The following is a 15864-nucleotide window of genomic DNA, read 5'->3' on the forward strand; positions in this document are numbered from 1 at the left end:
AAAAACAATCAGTTTTGGGAGGTAAGCTGAATTTTATTCGAAACTTCACCCCAATAAATAAATAACATTTGTGCATTTGTACAGGCATGTGTGGACAGACAACAGTTTCACAGTGAATCAGATCACACTAATGAAGGAATCAAAACATAATTTATTACAGCAGCTTCGAATCGCACGCTTTCTTACATACACACGCTGAGAAGGCAAAGACATGACAGGGTCTGATAGATTCTTCCCGCTTCATTACTTTCAGTCTTTCAAAGTGTAACGTAAGTCCCCGTCACAATCAGCTAGCAGCTTTTCAAACGCTTCTGGCGCTCTCCGGAAGAAAAGGACTAAAGAAAATAGACTCATTTTGACAATTATTCCTTCATTAAAAATGAGTGGATATTTGGCACACCTCAAAAATGACAAAAGACCTTTGACATCACCAAAGTGGCAGGCTGGGTAACAGAAGTATATCACACTAATGCTGGACTTGTATTGTCTTTCAGAAAGGCGGAATTGAACTGTCCGTCTCCAAATTAACCTGCCAGTTCTGTCCTAGCCAGCTTATTGCATTTGTCTGGCAACTGCAGATTTAACAAATCTGTCCACAAACCCAGATTAACATCAGAGTTTGCTGTTCTTCTGGAATTGAGACACCAGGCCCATCACCTGCTCCGAAGACTTGATGACCTTATTCTGCAAGTAGACAGCGCTGTTTGCGCTAGTCTCTTGCAGGAAGTAGCGATAGTTAACCATTATGCCGCAGGAGTTGGCGATTCCCCGCGGGCTGGTGTCCGCTTGCCAGTTCAGCCTCCACATGGTGGCGCCGTTCTGAAGATGAAAGTTAGCCACCGGGTTTAGGGCATAGCCCCGTCGTTTCTCTCCGTACAGGTACCAAGCGCAAAGCCGCATTAGCACGGGTTCGAGAGCGCGGACCAGGCGCTCTGAACGAATCCACTCGCTGGTGCTGATGAGCCTGCGCAAGGCCTCCACAGCCGGGGCACCGGGGGCGGCTCCAGTCACGTCCTCCACCTGCATCCACTCTTGCTCGGAGAGTAGCTCCGTGGCACGTCCTTCTTTCTTGTGCTGGGCCAGCACCCCATGAAGCCACATGGTGAAGCCGGGTATGGGAGATAGACTGGAGAACTGGGCCATGTGAGGAAACTCCCTCTGCACAGAAAGGAAAACAAAGACATGTAATATGTGACACCAAAACCTTTTTTTTTTATTTAGATTTTTACAAAATCTGAGAGCTGATAAATAAACTTTCTATTGATGTATGAGTTGTTGAAATAGGACAATATCTGGGAATATATATGTGACCTATGTGACCCTGGATCACAAAATCAGTCTTAAGTAGCAAAGAAACGTTTTAGTAAAAGACAAAAATACATCGTATGGGTCAAAATGATCGGTATTTATGCAAAAAATCATTGGGATATTAAGTAGAGATCTTGTTCCATGAAGATATTTTGTAAATTACCACCTTAAATATATAAAAACTTTATTTTTGTGAGTGGATGGACTGCCACAATGCCCCTGAATAACAACTTCAAAGGCAATTTTCTCAATATTTCTCAAGTTTTTTGCATATCAGATTCAAGAGTTTTAAACGGTTGTATCTCAGCCAGATATTGTCCTATTCTAACAACTCATACGTCAAAAGAAAGCTTATTTATTCTTATATATGTATGTTATTATACTTATATTATTATGTTAACATCTCAATTTCGAAAAATTGACCCAGAAGTTTTGTTGTCCAGGGTCCAATATACAAAACTGCTTAAAATGTCCAATGTGTCATCTTTTTGGAGGATGTATTGACAGAAATGCAATAAAATATACACGACTATGTCTTCAAACATGTACAAAGACTTCACACTTTACTACGTACACCGCAGGTCCCCTTACATGGATGTTCACCAATTTGTTTCTAAGGTAGCCCTAACGAAAAAAGTTCTTTACAGAGTGCGCTTCGTAAATCTTTTTCAGCAAAAATCGAAAACGTGACGACGTCTTAGTTCTATTGTGGGAGGCGTGGAGTGTGTCGTTGGTTGCAATTCACAACCTCACCACTAAATGTACTGTATATATAAATTTCGTATATATAACATAACAAGTACATAAATCTTAAAGTATACTCTCTTTCCTCATTCTTTTTCTTCCCAATTTATTTCCTTTCCCACACACTCCATTTGTACTAATTTAAAAGCCTTGTTGAACAAGTCCACTGTGTCTCTTTCTCTTCCCCCACAAGGGCAAAGACACACTCATTTTCTCTCTCTTCTGTCCGCATTCAACTAGGAGGAAGCACTGAACAAACCGAACGTGTCAGACTGGCCCCAGAGGACCAGAGATTTTAAGTCTTTCACATCTCAAGTCCATCACACTTCCCCTCGCTCTCGTTCTTTGCCATGCATCATTCATTCAGACAGCCAGAAGTGAAGGAAGATAAGCATGTCCAAGGGTCACTTTTCATTCATCAACTCAATTTACTGTAAAACATTGGTCAGCAACTTTTAAGCTACGCAGAGTGAGAGAACAGAACGTAAGAATGAGGACGAAGCAAATGTATGATAAAAAGTGAGTGCGGAAAAGGCCCCTTGAGTATTTTGCTGAAAGACAACCTAACTCTCCTCCTGTTCTCCTAAATCACACTGTGACCTTTCTCCACCTCTTTTTCTCATCTATCATCCATCCATCACACCGATCGTCCCCTGTGGCATGGTGAGTCACCTTCCTTGTGTCTTCAGCAACAGGATAAGCTCTGCTCTCACAGGTACTTAATACTTCTTTCAGAGCACATTTACGACAAAAAAAACTATCCACGTATCCAAGATACTCTATATCTCTTTACAATGTACAATGATGACCACAGTTACTCTTAATATTGTTGCTATAAAAGATTAAATGGCATTTTGCCCAAATTGGGACATTTTTAAAAGCATTCTATACCTTGCACAAGCACAAGCCCACAATATCATCATGTACAATTTGCATGAAATAATATCTATCCGCCCTCCATTTCTATCTCATACCCATTTCCACTCAACAACGTTCATTCTCACATCTGCGTAAATCAGCTACAGCGCTCGACAGAGAGCTCTTTACCGGAGTTAACCTCTATTACAGAAGCAGCCACCTAGCACTTTGTTTCAGTAGCATTTCCACTGAAGCAAAACTCATCTGAATCTATAAACCCGAGACGCTCTTGGGTTTTTTCTCTCCGTTTAATTCAGGCTTCATCTAGTGATGAAGCGGCGAGAGTGCTGTGACATGCCATGTGTCCTGTCTCTTCGTATTATTGAGGGTGACAGATGAAATTGTATTAGTTTGCCTTCCTTTTTTCCACCCTCGAGCTAGACAGATTTGCTAAAGGACCATATTTGGCTCTAGGTGGCACTGTGTGGAAAAAAGAGATTATAGGGTATTAAAAGGAATAGTTCACCAAAAAAATGAAAATTCTGTTGTTATTTACTCGCCCTTTACTCGTTGTTTCTAATCAATATGACTTTCTTGTTTCAGATAAAAACTTTGTTAGGCACAGCGTAAAAGATAGTAACCATTCACTTCCCTTGTGTGAACAGAGATGCAATTACAGTGAAGGGGACTGAGGCTTATAACATGTAACATTCTGTCAAAAAAAAGTTTTATGCCATGAACAACATGAAGATGATTAAATATATTTTATAATGATAAAACTATCACAATTACTAAAAACATTGTTATTTATTTATTTATGAATTGTTTATATTTCATAATAATAATAATTTATTGTTGTTATTATTAGTAGTACTTTAAATTATTTATTCATTATTTAATTTATTTATTAGTATGAATTATTTAATTTAAAATACTTTTATTATGAATTAATTCTACACGGAGTTTTAAGAATAAAAATGCATGTAATTTTTACAGCAAAGAAAATTTGTGTCAACAGATTTTCATTCATTAAACTGTATTCTCATTTATTTTAATCTGCTTGTGCCTACCTGCAGCTCTAGGACCACCCTCTTGATGAGGTAATTTCCAAGCTCCACCCCCTGCAGCCCCGCCTGAGTGGAGGAAATGGAATAGAAGATTGCTGCATTGATCTTGTTCACATCCTCATCCGCGTCCAGAGTGGCAAACTCTCTCACAATGCTCTGGGAAAACAAGAGGCACACAGTCATTTAATAGACTGTCCCTGGACTCACTAGAAGCTGAGGAGAAGCCCAATAGAATGGTCGCAGAATTGGAGACCATAATAAATAATTGTGTGGCTTTGGGCACAGCCTGGGCACATTTTTAGAGCACCTTTATTCCCTTTTTACTTCATCTTGGTGCTTTAAAGAGTGCCTGTTGGGGATCCCACATGCCTAAATCATTAAGAGAAAACAGAACCTGTCTTCTTAAGTGCCTGAATCGTCTTTAATGCTGGTAGCTACAATAATAAGCAGGTGGAGGGAATTGTGAGAAATGTATTGATCGTGTTCTCGATTCTGATTCACCTTAAAGGGATGGTTCATTTATTTTCACTCAAGTTGTTTAAAACCTGTATGACTTTATTTTGAGAAGTGGATTTGTGTCCATACAATGGAAGCCAACGAGGGCCAATGTTCTTTTAAACACTTTCTGTTGTGTTGTGAGAAAATGATGAGAGAATGTTCATTTTGGAGTGAACTATCCCTTTAAGGATTCATGGGTTCAGATTCAGTTTTCTCTGAATTTCGTTCCCTAACAATTTGATTAATGGCTATTTTAGTGTCCTTTACAATTTACCACAGCCCGGTCAGCTTTATTAAGCTCCAGTACTTTAAAAAATAATAATGTAAAGTCACTTTTCCCATTCACACATCCAATAATGCATTTATTTTTTGCATTTAACTGCCACACTCTATGATTTGTTCGGCTAAGTTTTAGTGCACCAAGTTTATGTACCATGTTGTTTACTCCACAATTGATGTTACCGTTGTTTTCGAACCTGAATTTCACCTCAGGGATAAACAGTCTTATTTTAAAGATCATCAAGTTATTATCCACTCTACTTGATAACATATGCAGTTTCTATAAGCATTTACCTGGATGTTATTTGCTATCTCCTCAGTCAGTGCGACGTGCAGCACCACCAGCGGTTCTCTAGGCATGGAAGCGTGAGTGAAGGCGTAGCATCTCCTGTACGGCCCGACCCTGCGTTTGAGATCCGTCCAGTTCCGCACCGGGTGAACCGCTTCATACCTGTAAGAAGAGGTGGTGAACAGGTGTCTGAGGTGGGCGGTGAACAACACGGCATATATATGCATGAGATAGCTCTTACTGGCTGATCTTCTGAAGGATCTCGCATGGAGACTGCCATGTAATCCTTTCGAGACGGAGCAACCCAACCGAGAACCATTCTGAGAGAAGACTTTTCAGAGTGCCGTTTAGGTCCTAACAAACAAAGGTACACAAACACAGAAGGGTGAACAAAAAAAGAACACACACTGCACGGAGAACAGAAGTTCCTGTAGAAATTAAAGTGCAGAAATAAGGCTTTCAGAAAATGACATATGGACCTGCATAGAGGCAACATAAGTCTTAAAGGTACAGTAGCAAAAAAAGCTGTAATTCTAAAGGTCAGATGGAGCACTGAAAATGGTCATAAAACTAAATTATTATGGTTCTGGCACAAGAACTGTTCAATTATGTTATAAGTGGCCTTCATAGAAAGAACAAAAGTGCGAAGAGGTATGAAACATGCTCACTTTTATACCTTTTTTGTTGCAAAACAATGATTTTCAAAAGTACAGCAGTGATCATAATGGTGCCCAATTACAAACTGTGTGACTTCCATCATTCCCAAGCACTCTCACAGAACCGGTGAACCAACGGGACAAACTCCCATTTTCTGACATTTCGGAACACATACAGAAAGCTCTCATGTCCCTCTGCAGTTCTTAGCATTTGTTTATGTGCCCACATTAGAGTTTAGGGGTCATTATTAGCATCCATAAGAGGACGGGGAAAGATTTCTGTGGTAAACATGGTTCCATTTCATCAAAGAGATGTTCCTCCCACATGAGATATGATACTGTGCTGTCTCCAGAAGGGCAGATTTCTTTCATAATGGTGATGAGGAACACAGCATGCATACCAATTTCTTGATATAGTCGCAGTCTTTACACAAACACGATAGCTGCTTTAAAAAAATCGACCCGTGTCCACAGTAGCCAGTCATTGCGTGCGATTAAAGTTATTGAGCCCCGTCAATCAAACCTTCACAAAAACAACTGTGCAATCCCAGGCCACACCTACAGGTAATGCACATGTACTGACCGTACTGTACCGCAAAATATTTTGTATATGCATTTAATGGCACAGATCCAATGCATGCAGAAATGCTTAAATGTCGCCAGCTAAGTGATGTTACGTAAAAGATGTCTCCAACCCTGGTGCAAAAATAAATTCACAAAGTTGAAATTGTAGTGTTTACTGTCTCTGACCAGGATAGTTGTTGAGGAAAGCAGCCCAGCAGGGACTGAAGTAGAGATGTAGTCTATAGCCTTTTGGTTTTCTGTCTATCTCAGCTATACGAAGTGCAATCCGCAGCCCAGAGCCGCCCCAGCAGTCACAGTTACACTTAACTTTAAACTCATCAAATCCTCTACGGTCTGGGAAATTACTTCTAAGCATTTATTCGCTGTTCTACCTTCAAATTCAGGGCAGCCAAAAGCATTTATAAGTCTTTGCCCAGTAGAGGTTTGTATTTGCTTACACGGCTGAATTTACTCTGAGGCCAAGCAAACTAAGTGGAATCCACCTTAGATATGTGCGTTGCTGCTCCAGGCCAAAACTCAAAAGTGCCACACTTTTTTCTTTAATATTTTCTTGCGTGTATAAGAGAGAGCAAGATATTGAACTTACGCCAAACTGAGCGTCAAGGCAGATACAGAGATCAAACATGGCCATGCTGAAACTTCAAAAGGGCAGCGAATGGGGCTCACTGTGGCAGGAGTGCAAAATTTCATCGCACAAAAGGAGTAACAATGTCAAGGATGTGTCAATGACTTCACCCGAAGAGAACCTAAAATTGGGTGTTTGACAGTCTCCGATTTTACAGACGTGACTGAGAAGAAAAGGCAGGCAGGTGCAAATGGAAGAAATCTGACATTAAAGTAGTAGCTTTCAAATATTTCTGTTAGCAATTCCAAAACCTGTATTTACATTTGGAGCATTTGTGTCTCTGTCTTAAATTAATATAACTTTCTAAAAACTATTTGAAAATATACCAGTGCCATTGTTTTGTATGGAGATGCACACCAGTAATGTATTCTTGTAAGGTATCTTTATAAAAGCGACATAAATGTCTTAATTCAACTAAGCGATAGTCCTTGTCCAAGCTAAGCCGTGTCTGTGAAACCGGGCTTTGGGATGTTAAATGTGGCTGTGTAAAATGGCCTGCAAGAACAAAATAGAATGAAAATGCTATAAAGCATTCAGGTTCAGGCAACATTCAAAGACTTCAGAGCCCCGTTTTGTAATAGTACATGAATTCCTGTAACAAATAGAACATGTTCAGATCAAATTTCACAGCAGAAGAGAAATAAATTACAAATTGATGCCAATTTTCAGGTCCATTAAGACATTTTTTATAACAAATAATGTGCACATCCCAATAATGAAAATCTAATGAGAAACATTAATTAAAATAATGACATACATTTTCAAAATAAAATATAACTAAATAATGAACATAAGAAATTATAATACGAGTAAGTAATAGTCCAATATTGCACATCTCATGTAAAATAGCAAGTGCTAAATCACTCTGTTGAAACCACTAGAGAAGCTTGCTGAGTGACAGATACAATGCAGACTTTTAGAAATTCTGCAGGTCACCCGTTTAAGCCCAGACCGGCTATGTCTGTTCATCGATTATATATCTAGAGATACACCTGGCCTGGGATTTGAACTGACGTTTCTTCAGGAGACTGATAATTCTTCTCAGGAGAGCTCAGGACGTGTGATTTAATTTTACTGCAATGCTCAGCGCTTTAGCTGTTCACTGTCTTGACCCATTATTGTCACTTTAATACATTTTACTCTTCAGCACTCTGGCTGGTAGAGGGTGAGCTCAGTCAGACCTAGAAGTTGGTGGTACAAAGCATTGATGCTGGTTAAGGCATTAGTCAGTGAACAATACTTTGTTAGAGCATTTATTAATCTAGTTGTATGTTAATATATATACGGTACACAATTTTTAACATTAGTCTAGATACGTTCTGAAAGACTAGGCTAACAAAAGAAGTAAACAAAACTTTATTCACATTACATTACAGCCACAGGCTGTGTGCCTTTGCCTATTTTCTAAAGTAAACTATTGTTTTTGTTCGTTCTGACAGCCTACTTCATGTTTCTTCGAAAAACATTATTTCCGTACATGTAGAAATAACCATTAGCCCAGAATAATAAGTGCTGTGAAAATAAATTGTTGACATATAGAAGTATATTTAATAAAGTATACATTTGTTCATTCGAAGATTCATTTTTTGGATTGTAATGTGATGCATTGTCAGTTTTTGCACACAATCTAATTCTCAGAATCTGCAAATAGACTTCTTTAGAGGGGAACTGAGATACACCCTTACACTGAGCAAGCACTTTCTATTCGATGTCCAGGACAATTTTTGGGAAACGGTAAAAGATTCTCACTAGAAATCTGGATATTTGACCCACTGTCAATAACTCAGACATGAAAAGGACAAAAAGACTATGCTGACAAGGCCCAGCGCGCTGGAGATGAGCCAGGCCATCTCTTTGAAGCAGGGATGTGCTATAGTACAATATTATGGAGAGAGTGATGCATGATAAGGCAGCTTAATATTTATTCAATTGTTTGGCATTAAACCATTTCAAGGTTGGAATAAAAATGCAAAGCAGGCAGGTATTCAGGTAAGTATTCAACTAGTCTATGTTTTTTTTCAATTCAACAGTTTAATTATTTATTCATTAGATAAATATCAGTGATGGTGAAGTTTCATCATAAAAGCAGACCACATTAGCCCCGCTGCCGTGAAGACCAAGAAGCTGCCTGTGGAACTTTAAGATAACGATAAAAGCTGGAAAAGGCTATAAAAGGACTGGCAAAACTTCAACTTTGCAGGAAGCACTTGGAAGTCCGTGAAAAAAGAGACAGCACCACCAGGCATTGAGACTTGAGTGCCTACAAAATGAGAATCAGGACAAGAGGTGGTGTGAAAGTGACCCAGAGGTCAGCTACAACAACACTAAACAGAGTTGCACATTTCTTTGGTTGAATTGGAAAATAGTCCAAACTTCAACAATCAGATTGCACTTCACAGATTCAACCTTTCTTAAGGAGTCAGAGCCTCCAAGGAAGCTCACATTTGAGAAAGGCAAAAGGTGTCACACCTGGAGTTTGCTAGACCTCATGTGACAAACCCAAATACTGGGCTAAACTAGAACAAGTGTTATTATTAAGGTTAACACAGATTCGGCCAAATACTGAAATATCATTGAGGAAAAACTGAGGAAAGAAATTTGTTCATGGTTTTCCAATAAAACAATGTCCCAAAACGTCATTTAAAATGTTTATGAACCGCAGTGGCTTCACCAAAATCCCAAACTTGAATTGAATCTTCAATTGATTCTGAAAGCAAGGTAACAATCTAAATACACAAACTGGGGACACATAAAACAGAATCAAACAACAAAATAAAATAACAAAATTGTTAATAATATTTAATTTGTTTTACTGACAGGTGTAGAAACAGTTTGTAATGGATGTAACAGAACTAAATATAACAAGGCACAAGTGTAAAGCATATGATTAAGATCTTAAATCACATGTCATAAATAAAAATATGCTTATATTTGGAACCCCAGCAATAAGATTTGCGTCACAGATTGAAAACTAATATGGGACATAGGTCACCTGGCTCCATACCCTACTGCCCTGTGAAACCAAAGACAGATAATATCGAACTAGGGGAAAGGGCACATCACATGACCCCATGCCATGAAAGGACTTCAGTATTCACACAGACAGAATCTGATATTTGACAACAGATCATGACACAATAAAAATATGAGTATTTACCCTCATGTGTGGGCTGTCACTTATTTTTGAAGATGCAAATTCGATGAGATCGGCCCGGAGGTCCACCAGAAACTTCACCCCTCCCTGAACCTTACTGATGTGCGTGAGCAGATGTCGGTACCGGGGTGTTAGACTGTATCGTAGCCTATCTTCTACCTGCATGATGGTGGCCGGATCTCGCACCTGAATGTCCAGCAACTTCCGAGCCAGATCCGAGACCCATTTGTGATCCACTCCGAAATCATGAGACAGTTTCTCTAAAAACTCTAGTCTCTGTTCTTTCTCCAGGCATTTGTAAAACTGCATGAACTCCAGACTGTTTGATTCAGGCGGAGGCGGAGATTTGTCTCTCATCTCGTAAGTGGGCAACGGGACAACTGTCTTTCTCAAGATCGCTTCCATGCTACGGTGCTTTGCGATGGAGGAGCACGGATAAATGTTTCTTAACTCCCACACCCTGAGCCCCAGAACCGTTTTTGAAACAGTCCCGTGTCGATAAGACTTTAGGAAAGCGCGCGCGGGTATATATAAGTGGAATAGTGTCATTGCGCGCCGAATGCATGGAAAAACGCGTACCAAAATAAACCCTGAATACAATGTTACAATGCAAGATCACTTCCGGTATCTCTTAAAGAAGCCGCGCACCTATCAAATGGGCAACACAAAAACACAGCATTACTCGGTTTAAAAATAAAACGTAGTCTCACAAAAATAATATAAGAAATTAATGTTTAGTTTTTGAGCGGTATGGATGCTTTGTTCAAAGGGATTAAATGTAATCTAAGAAAAGCAGCAGTGGGGTTTTCATAAAGCCTTTATTAATTGTTCTGGGATTTCTGTAAATACACATATGAATGGATTATATTCAGTGTTGGGTAAATTACTCTGAAAAAGTAATGAATTACTAGTTACTAATTACATATTCAATGGTGTAATTAGATTACTGTCAAATTACTTTCTTTATAAAGTATTTAATTACTTATTACTAATTACTTTCTATTTCCTAAATCATGATTAGAATTGAGTCAAGGATAGACATGAAACGGCTTATTTAATTAATTCAAATAAATAATAAATAACTACATAGATTTTTCTTATTAACTAACCAAAGTATACAAATGTGAGCAGCATACATTAAAGTTAAGTAAGACTTATAATTTTGGTGTCATTTCCACCATTGAATATATTACACAGTAATTAGTACTACATCAGAAGTAACTGTACTTAAATTACAGAAAAATAAGAGAAATCCCTTACTTTACTTTTTAAAGGGAAAAGTAATTAAATTACAGTAACTAATTACTTAGTAACACTGATTATATTTATACGTAAAAATATGTCCACCCAGCTCAACCAAGCTGAGTTAAAGACGCAAAGCAAAGATTTGTAGTGATGTATCTAGTGTTTGTAAATATGGAACATAAAATCCACATTTTATTGAATACTTAAAATTCATCATACACAATGGTGATCAAACAAAACAAAATATCTAATCAAATAAGTGATTTTCAGCTATTATAAAAAAGGAAATTGTTAGTAAGCTCTTTTAAAATATTATTCATAAATATTACAAATATAAAAAGGTTACATATGAAGCATTAAATAACTTTAATAAAGTAGCGAGACGAGTCAAACCCGTCGCTTATTTAGAAAATTTGATTTGTAGATATTAACCAATCATTAAAGTTAGAGATGAATTTAAACCAATTAGGAGAGGTTGAGGCGGGATCACAATGTTTTCCGACCAATGGCAGGCGCGAAGAGTCTCTGTGCGGCCTGCGTGAGAACAGTTGTTTTACTTCGCACTGACTCTCCACTTCGGTTTGGTGTGGTTGATGGACAATAAGTTAAAGCAGAAAAATAAAGCGTTCAAGATATTTCGTTGTCACGTCCAATTTTAAATATTTATTTTACGTGACTTTTAAGTGAACACTCTATTAGTCAACCTCACAAGTAAATCAGATCCTTTAAAAATAGATTTGATCGTCACTCGGAGTAATCGCTCATAACACGTTTTCTGGGGGTTCAAAAAGTAAGTAAAAAACACACAAAAGCCTAAAACTGGTTAATTTTGTAAATTTGTTCACAGCGATCAATTGGTTTCAGAGCAACATTTGCATGTTTGAAACCACGTGGTTTGAAGCAAAATTGCTACACAAATTTGTTTTAGTGATTTTGATCACATCTGCTAACGATAGTTACATTGATAACCCGTTTTTCGTGCTGTTGTAAATGACATTGTGTATCTTCATTGTTCAGACACTGTTGCAGTGCTTGACGTTAGATTTCAGAGATGGCAGACGACTCTGTCTCCACGGGAAAAGAGCTCCGGGATGATCCCTGCTCGAATGGAGATGCACTTGTGTGAGTACAGCTGTTAGTGAAATTGCAACGCACCCCGGAGCTCTTGGAGAGGAGCGTTTTATACATCATACACAAATGTTTCATCACATAAACACTTGTCCAAATAGTTGAGATAGATGCCCGATCTTGACTCACAGCCACCCTGTAATTGTGCTGTTCCCTGCGCACGTTGCATTCAAATGAATTGTGTATGTGAACTAAATATTTGTTATTCATCTGAGAACAAGCACCATTTAATAGCAACACAAACAACAGCTGCACAATATTATACACTGCGCTGCACTTTGCAGCAGGAAACGCCTTTCGTGTTGCTGCGAAAGATGGAGACAAATTGAGCCAACAAATGATGCGCACCAGAAATCGTAAATCTAACGAAGTGTGAAGTGAGCGCGAGAGAGCTGGCATTCATTATTCAGAGAGTCATACTCCATCTTCTTTATGAATAAATTATTTTACTTTGATATCTAATGCATTCTATCGACGCTATAATGCCGGGACATCCATCCGTTTCTGGCATTTGTAATTAATCTAATGAAAGACACCTGTAACTGATGCTGACAGCAGCCTGTTGAGAGGAGGCCTGCTGGCACGCTGTCACACAGTCCAGTGAAGGGAGACGTCTGTTTGGGAAGAGATGAGGCAGATTGAGAACTCTTGAGAACTAATGGGCTTTTTTCTTGGCGATCTCCTCGATCATGTATTTCCCAGCCGTCCCATCTTTTCATTCCATGTTCTCGTCATCTTCTCTGTGTTCTGCAGCTTGAAGCCCAAGAAAAATAAAGGAAAGGAGAAGTCCCTGCAGTATGGGAAGGCAAAGACACACAAAAAGGTAGTTTTTCAATGTCACCGTTCATTTTCCTTTCGTCGTGCCACTGGGATTCTCACTTCAAGTCTTGTTTAATTAAGAGGCGCTGTTAGCTTTGGTGCGAAGGGATATTTATGCAGACGTATCATTCAAATAGGTTACAGACAGAGACCCAGATATAACATGAAAAGACTAACGCTGAGCATAGTCTTAATCTATTCAGCGGCTAATTTGCGCGCAAAGTTACCAAGTTACCAAAGTTACCAAGTTCTACTTGACTTGGGTTCAGTTGAGGTGCAACCTTGATTCCATTGAAACCATCTAAACAATTATTCAGTAGCGGTGAGTTATATAACCACTGGGGTGTTTATCCTTCATTGACAGAGCCTAAAATCATCAGAGTATGAAAATACCGGCTCCTCTTTGCCATCAACATTGTAAGGTTTGTGCTGGTTGTAGGATGTCAAATCCTTCTTTGAACAATGTAGTCTAAACTTTTCAGGACTGTACGATTGTCCTTATTAGGACTCATTATGTGTTAAATCTACTTGTTGTACTTTACGATTTTGTAAGGATGTTCTTTCATGCAAAACACTTCTGCCATGCAGATATTTTTGAAGTGGTATATTCTTCTTGACACCTCCGGGCTCTGGCCTGGCCTCATGTGATGTAGACATTTTTGTCTGATAACAGGTTGTGAGCCATTGATGAGATTGGGCTTTCCTGTAGTGCTTTAAACCCACAAATATCCATACTTTCCCCTTGCACTTTTACATTAGCATAATGCAGCTTGAGTTTTATCTCTTTGATATATCCATACACTATTTTACCTCCTTCGTTCAGTGTTTTTCTATCTGCTCAGGTAAAAAATTAAATGAAGGTACTGGTCAAGTCAGGCTTGTAGTACTCCGAATCAGCTGGTGTGACATATATATTTTTTAATCTAAGGGTTTAGAGATGGACCGATGTCAGCTGGGCTAATTGATTGGTTTTTGGCCAAAGATTTAATAGTTCCCCATAAAAGAAAGATAATGGTTTCGCAGACAGGGATTAGATTAAACCATGACTCTAGGCCATAGTTAAATTAAAGCGTTGAAGTAGTTTTAACAAACATGCCTTAACATTGCTTGTGTGCATTTTGAGAAAAAACGTTGACAATGATGATTTCAAGGTTATGTCAGTGCAAGCTCTTTTCAGTTTAGATGGATCTAACATTTGTATTAGAAACCACAGCTAGGGCTGCTGGTATGACAAAAATCATAATAAAGATAATTTTGGCCAATATTGAAATCCCGATCATTTAACATGATTAATCACTAACTTTTAAAACTACATAGATAAATAAAAAACGTGCCATTTAAACTGTGAATTCACTTGAAAAATAAATGTTAAGAAATAGCACAGCTGAACCCTTGTAAAGGAAAGGGATTTATTCCACAAGAAAAGAGAGGATCCTTGCTAAATGGAATCCAAAATTGACGACTACGATTGTTTTCGATTAATTGCACGGCCCTAACCACAGCCATTTGTTTGGATAAAGCTGCGCATAATGTGTTTAAGCTGGGCATTTACATTTGTGTTTGTTTCATTTCCCATGGTATTACAGTTTGTGTATTTAAGGATTATATCAGCCCTAGGCCACCCTGCTTTTTAGATAATGGTATTGGTTAAAGCAATTGAAAAATCTATATTACTGCTTGAGTTATTGCTAAAACAGTGACCACCCCACGAGATCAAGCCAGTAGTGTCACTAAACGTATTTGCCAGAAGAAAAGTTCAGCCCTCAGCTTGTGCCGGTTTGTTTATCTTTCAGATGAAAACGAATAAAAAGGAGAGCATGGACTTTGAAGACAGCGGTGACAGAAGGTACATTTAGACTGCCGTCCCATGCGATGGTATTTTTAGTTGCAACTTCTGCACATGCAATATCCAGATCCAGGCTTTGATTTAGAGAAATGACCTCAGTGCCAGCAGCTGCACTTGGAAATGAATTTTAATCCATTTACGATTCAAATATGCAATCACCGGGTTTTTTTCTTGCCTTTGGAGTTGATGAAAATTAATTCTGATGATTTGGACGTGCACGATTCTGGACAATATCCATTCCGATTTTCTCGGCGCGTTGGCTGTCTTTCAGGAAATTAATTTATTTATTGGAAAGAAAGCTGTGGCGTGTCAGTAAAGTAATAAGTGAAAAGCTCTCGTTAGGGCCGAGATTGCGTGAGGATGTTGGGGTAGGGGGTATAGATTGAAGCCTGAGGCTCTGGCCATTAATCTGCAAAAGCAAACATTTTACTTAAAAAAATGATGGAAGCACGCTCATCTGATTTTCCATCCGTCTTCAAGCTGGTTTGCAAAAGTTGGACTGTCACGTATAAGGCTCCGCGTCTGTCTGGCGATAGAGACGTGCCGTTTCTAATCAAAGACTGTGACAATCAGACGCTTTGTGAATCAAGTCCGGTGATTGCTGGAGGGAAGCTGATTTAAGTGACGCAGGTCATACTTAAAACCGCTAAAGGTGCCCGAGAACACTTAATCTCTTTAAAAGTTCGGCATTGGATTGAATCGTTTGTTATGGTAATTGTAATTAATTCATTTGGTCCACTCACCTCCCACCGTATCTGAATAA

At 38.7% G+C, this 15864-nt stretch overlaps 2 protein-coding genes across 4 annotated transcripts in view; one reads left to right on the forward strand and one right to left on the reverse strand.

Moving 5' to 3' along the window:
• On the reverse strand, nt 1-10682 carry mlycd (malonyl-CoA decarboxylase). The gene is made up of 5 exons (XM_056766375.1): nt 10067-10682; nt 5285-5397; nt 5049-5205; nt 3981-4133; nt 1-1158 (listed from the first exon to the last, which is right to left on the reverse strand). Exons 1-5 carry the CDS (start codon nt 10610-10612, stop codon nt 613-615), a joined length of 1515 nt encoding a protein of 504 aa, XP_056622353.1. The 5' UTR covers nt 10613-10682; the 3' UTR covers nt 1-612.
• Nucleotides 10284-15864, forward strand: part of zgc:173742 (DNA topoisomerase I, mitochondrial) — a 22078-nt gene continuing 16497 nt past the window's right edge. The window contains exons 1-4 of one of the 3 annotated variants that reach the window (XM_056766373.1): nt 10284-10423; nt 12326-12430; nt 13190-13259; nt 15049-15101. In XM_056766373.1, coding sequence (XP_056622351.1) covers nt 12360-12430; nt 13190-13259; nt 15049-15101 — 194 coding nt within the window. In that variant the 5' untranslated portion in view covers nt 10284-10423; nt 12326-12359. Of the gene's footprint in view, nt 10424-11655; nt 12099-12325; nt 12431-13189; nt 13260-15048; nt 15102-15864 lie in introns of those variants that run through there. The other 2 variants (XM_056766372.1, XM_056766374.1) reach the window with 2 other exon arrangements.

This window comes from Triplophysa dalaica, chromosome 14 (genome assembly GCF_015846415.1).
Source record: "Triplophysa dalaica isolate WHDGS20190420 chromosome 14, ASM1584641v1, whole genome shotgun sequence".
NCBI classification, from domain to species: domain Eukaryota; kingdom Metazoa; phylum Chordata; class Actinopteri; order Cypriniformes; family Nemacheilidae; genus Triplophysa; species Triplophysa dalaica.

Coding starts and splice junctions, on each gene's coding strand:
- mlycd (XM_056766375.1), bottom strand. CDS start 10,612: ATGACACTATTCCACTTATATATACCCGCGCGCGCTTTCCTAAAGTCT. Junction 5,398..10,066: donor GTGACAGCCCACACATGAGG/GTAAATACTCAT, acceptor TTTGTTTGTTAG/GACCTAAACGGCACTCTGAA. Junction 1,159..3,980: donor GGGTGGTCCTAGAGCTGCAG/GTAGGCACAAGC, acceptor CTTTCTGTGCAG/AGGGAGTTTCCTCACATGGC.